This window comes from Phodopus roborovskii, unplaced genomic scaffold (assembly GCF_943737965.1).
Source record: "Phodopus roborovskii unplaced genomic scaffold, PHOROB, whole genome shotgun sequence".
In the NCBI taxonomy this organism is placed as follows: Eukaryota; Metazoa; Chordata; class Mammalia; order Rodentia; family Cricetidae; genus Phodopus; species Phodopus roborovskii.
Window position 1 is genome coordinate 1,618,804 of NW_026126597.1, and position 5,219 is coordinate 1,624,022.

At 49.1% G+C, this 5,219-nt stretch overlaps 1 protein-coding gene across 1 annotated transcript in view; it reads right to left on the reverse strand.

Annotated features, from left to right (window-relative positions):
* The window catches only part of Chdh (choline dehydrogenase), a 28,237-nt gene that overhangs the window by 3,611 nt on the left and 19,407 nt on the right, over positions 1-5,219 (reverse strand). Inside the window, exons 2-3 of the mRNA XM_051204724.1 lie at positions 1,459-2,230; positions 615-766 (exon numbers count right to left, since the gene is read on the reverse strand). Of these exons, the coding sequence (XP_051060681.1) occupies positions 615-766; positions 1,459-2,167 (861 nt within the window). The 5' untranslated portion in view covers positions 2,168-2,230. The remainder of the gene's footprint in view (positions 1-614; positions 767-1,458; positions 2,231-5,219) is intronic.

Below are 5,219 nucleotides of genomic sequence, written 5' to 3' on the forward strand. Positions count from 1 at the left end.
CCCAGCACTCGAGGAGGCAGAGGCAGGCGGATCTCTGTGAGTTCGACACCAGCCTGGTCTACAGAGAGAGTTCCAGGACAGGCTCCAAAGCAATACAGAGAAACCCTGTCTTGAAAAAGAAGAGGAAGGACAGCAGAGCTCCAAGGACATCAGTGCAAGCAGACCCTAGAGTGACTTGAAGCAAGCACCTCTCATGGGAGGGAGGGTAGGGCAAGGCCATCTCTGACATATTGCTGAATGAAGAAAAGCACCATGTATATATAGTATGCTTACACTTGTGGGTTTTTAAACTTCTAGGATCAGTCTAATGGCTTCTGTCAGGCCAGGCCCCTGAAACCATGGAGAAGGTGCTAGGGGACTGCTCGAGGAGGGTGTGGCAGGCAGAGACTTACGGAGGCATTCATACCAGGGTACCACGGAATCTGCAGGTGCCTGGGTCAGGGGCTTCTGACATCTATGTCCTGTGAGACCCCAGGGACAATCCTGCCACCACTCCCAGCTGTTAACTCCTCAAAGGGACAAGAGCATGTGGTGGGGGAGGACAGCCTGGTCCCACATCACTGCCTGCTCTTCCTGCCCTCCACGCTCCCGGGCCTCCCACGAGCTCTGCTCACCTTGTGGCTCTGGCCATTCTTGATGTACTCCACACCTACTGCACGTGTGCCCTCAAACAGCACTCTGCTCACAAGGGTCTGGACCTCAGCCCTGAGGTTGGGGCGGCTCAGTGCTGGATGCAAGTAAGCACAGGCCGTGCTCCACCGCTTCCCTGCAGGGTGGAGCAAGATCATGTATGGCCTGCTGCCCCTCCCCTCATTCCTGGGCAGGAGGAACATCCTGGAGAAAGCAACTCTATCCTGTCCTTGACTATGCAAGGTTTGCCTTCAAGGTATGTCTGTGGCCTGGATACCTACCCTACCAGGTACTGAGAGCCCCATGGCTTGTTCTGTCCTCTTGTGATCAAGGCCCCGTACTACCCACGCTGTTCTGTTTGCACCCAGCCACAAAGGGGTGATGACTAAAACAAGTCTTGTGCCATCTCTTTCTGCCTCAACTTGCTCACCTGCAAGTCTCAGAAGACCATGGGTTACTCATTACACAGAGCTCTGAGTTCACTCTTCTGAGGCCTCTCCTGCCTCCAGCCAGGGCAGTTCATTCTGGCCATAGACACCACAGGACTGAAATCCCTGCCCCTCTCAGCTTCCTGGATCTGTGGCTATAGGGCTTGGCTGACACATCTGGCTGGACAGGCCACTGGAGACTCTGCGGTCACCTCTGCCACACCACATGGCCTAGAGACTCAGCGAATGCCCAGGTAGTTGGGCCATGTCCTGTGACATTCAAGGTAGATAGAATCTCCCTCTCACCTATATCCGGCCTTATTTTGGCCCTTATGGATCATGATAGGGGCATGAGGAATGCATGACTATAATTAGAAGGGGGATAATTAAAAATTGGTACCTTGGTGGATAGTCATGTCCATCCAGCCGAAACCCTCCTGCTGGAAGCCATTCATGTCTTCTGTGAAGGGGTAGCCAGCCTGATGTGCTGCCTGCAGGAAGGCCTGGTGAAGGGGATGGTTAGTTTTGCCCCGAGACACATGCAGCGGGCCATCACTACCGCGGTACCTGTTGGCTCCCAGCTCATGTTTCTGTGCCTTGCGGAAGTAGGGCAGGCAGTGTGCATAGTCCCAACCCTCAGCACCTTGGTGGTGCCAACGGTTATAGTCCTCAGCATGTCCACGGATGTAGACCATGGCGTTGAGGGATGAGGAGCCCCCCCAGACCCGGCCTCGTGGCCAGTATAATACACGGCCGTCCAGGCCGGGCTGTGCCTCAGTGTGATAGTACCAGTTGTACTTGTCATCACACAGGTTGGCCACAAGGGCAGCAGGCATGTGTATCTTCCACTGCAGGCGCTTGCTCCCCATCAACAAGTCCTTGGGACCGGCCTCCAGTAGCAGCACCCGATGATTCGGGTCCTCAGTGAGCCGGCTGGCTAGCACACAGCCAGCAGAGCCTGCGCCCACCACTACAAAGCTGTACTCATCCTGGCCCACAGAGGTGGCACTGCTCACAGCGCGGGGCCATGGCCAGCCTAGCACAGCCCTTGCCAAGGCTCCACATGGGCTGACACATCCTCTCCTCCAGCCTCTCAGCACTGGCCACATGGTTCCAGCCTGATGCTTCTTATGCTTCTTATCTGAGGGCAGGAGCGGGAAGACTCTCTCTTCCTAGAACAGGAAAAATGGCTTTGAGACTCTGAACTCCACAGCGTATGCAGAAGCAGTTGCAGTCTGGAGCTTGGTGGTCACACTGACACACCAAAGTACTTGCCTCGGTTGGACAAGGCACTGCCCCGGAGAGCTAGGACCCAGGGTAGGAATTTGATTAGCAATGTTAGTCCAGAACTGGGGCTGGAGAGAGAAGGGAGGCCCTCCACAGGCTTGGAAGGGTTCCCATAGCCAACTTGTATGTGATATCCGCAGGAACTTGGAGACTGGACATCCAGTTGCTGAACCGAAGGAAGGCTTTCCAGCCTGACAGGAAGAGAGCTACCCTTCCTACTTCAGGCATGGCATTGCATTTTCTTACAGTAATACACAGAAGAAAAGAAAATGCTCTCTAGATGGAGACAAAGTGGGCAACCGAAGGAGGGGACAAGACTGTGGAGCTTACAGCCCAGGGGACCCTGGAATGTGCCAGGACACAGGGTCATGGCCATACTTTGCAAGATCACCTTGTAGAGTAGTAGAGTTTTAACCATGAAATGCCAATGGCTTTAAAAAAAAGTGATTATAATTAAATCATGTTTCCCTTTCCTCCTTCTAGTCCCTCCTGGATACCCCACCTTGCTCTCTTTCAAAGTCATGGCCTTTGTTTCTTCAGTGGTTGTGACATGTAAATATATGTATTCATATTCATGTCATACAACCTGCTTAGTCCATATAATGATATTTGTATATACATATATTAATGACTTTTCATTGGTCTTCTCTTACCAGTGCCCCCCCAGGCTCGGTGCAGAGGTTGAAAAGAGCCTAGTATGCTATTGACCCCCCTCCGATGTCATTCTGTAAATATGTTTCTCTTACTGGTTAATGAATAAAGCCCTGTTGGCAAGATAGGCAGGACTAGGGGACAAGAAGAATTCTGGGAGATGTAGTAGAGAGGAGTCCTGCCCTGAGAGAAAAAAAGAGGTCAGGACCCCCTCTCTGGTAAGATAAGTCCATGTGGAAACACTTAAATATTAACCAATTTCTATCAATCTAAGACAGAGCTAGCCAATAAGAAGCTCTAACCATTGGCCAACAGCTTTATATCTAATACAGTGTCTATGTGTGCGGCTCTATAAACAGGCTGGCCGGAAAGTGCTCGTAATACAAGAGGGTCTGAAAAACCCCCCAACAACCTCTAATCTGAAGCTGAAGTTAAAGGACTGAAAAGCTCCATGTCATTTGCGGCAAGCCTGGATGCAGATCATAACAAATCCCCCTAGCTTTCCCTCAGTCCTATGCCTACCCTGGAAGCAGGGGGAGGGGACAGAGGAAGGCTTGCATCTACAGGAGGAAAACATGGCAGAGCCTCCTGAACACTCTGTCTGAAGTAGGAACTCTGCAAAGAACCCCCCAATCCACCCACCCTACCCCTGAGCTCTAGGCCCCATGTCAGCACAGGGTAGCAATGGTCCAATGCTCAGCTCTCTAGTGGATGGACCAGTTACATCCTTTGTAAGCAGACACCATTTACTCTGGTCTCCATCAGCCTGTTACACAGGAGTCATTATTCCACAACAACTGGGAAACACATAAATACCCTCCTTACAAGAGAGAAAGCACACAGCAGAAGCAGACCCGGTGGTGGTAGACCCATCCAGCAAGGACATTACAGGAGTCAAACTGTACAGCCAGTAGGAATGAGTTTGTTGTCAAGTGGACAAATTGAACAGAATTTTAAGGAAGCACTTACTTTTCAAGCCTGGTGACCTGAGTTTAGTTACCAGGACCCAAGTAAATAAAAGCCAAGCATAGTGGCATACACCTGTAATCTGTGTGATGAGAGATCAAGACGGAGAACTGCCTTGAAGCGTGTGGGGGTCAGGTAGTCCAGAGTACACAGAAAGAAAGGAACAAATATATGGAAGCAGAGGTCCAATTCCCCAAAGTTGTCGTGTGACCTCCACATCCACACTGTGGTATGTGCATACCCCACTAATAAATAGGAATTTGAAATGATCAATCTTCTTTAAAAGCCAAAATAAAAAAAAGTATAATACTAGAGACAAATGAGTTTTGATTAGAGGTAACACAAGGGAATCCATGAAATTGAGGGTTAGGTGAAGAGAATCTTTAGATGAAAGCATGGAAGTGAGAAGGGGTAGACGAGAAAGAATAGGGGACCTAGGAACTTAGATCAACAAGCTAATGTGTTGGTAAGTGGGAAAGCTAGACAAGGCAGGGGATGGGTCAGTTCCTTGAAAGATACAATGTGCTAAAAGAAACAAGATTCTGAGTAAGCCAACATACATAGAAACAACATTCCAAAATAAAGTAGTAAGCCCTGAGAGGTGGATGTTCAGGAAGTTCTCCCAAACACTCAGGGGATGAGAATACACTGCTCTTCTCCAGTCTAGGTCAGAAGAGAGAACACATTCTCACCCATTCTGCGAGACCAGCATTATACTAATACCAAAACCGATGAAAGCATCAAAGAAAAGAGAACTACAGATAAGTATCTCCATGAACAATGACGATTAAATAACCTGGCGTGGGCCAATATGGCTGGCGGGGGCAGCCAAGAAAAATCCCTCAGCTAAACATTAGTAACTTGGATCTAGATTATTTTGTGCCAACAAGACAGTTCAGAGGGTAAAGGTACTTGCTGTCAGGTATGATGACCTGGATTCAATCCCTGGAGACCATATTGTAAGAGGAGAGAACCATTTCCCACAAGCTGCCCTCTAACCTGTACACACATGCCATGACATTCTGTCATACACTGGAAATCATGAACATATACCCAAACATGAACAAATAAATTTAAAACATTTTAAAAGTGTTTTGAATCCAGATTATTTGTAAAAGTATGACCCACACTCAAGTGGGTTGGCCCAGGATGTTCATCATTTGAAACATTTCACATTTGAAAATCAGTTCATGGTGCCCTGAGTTTGTTTACATCCCTCACAGACTATAGGTCAGCTTCCCTACCTCTGAGTCCAAA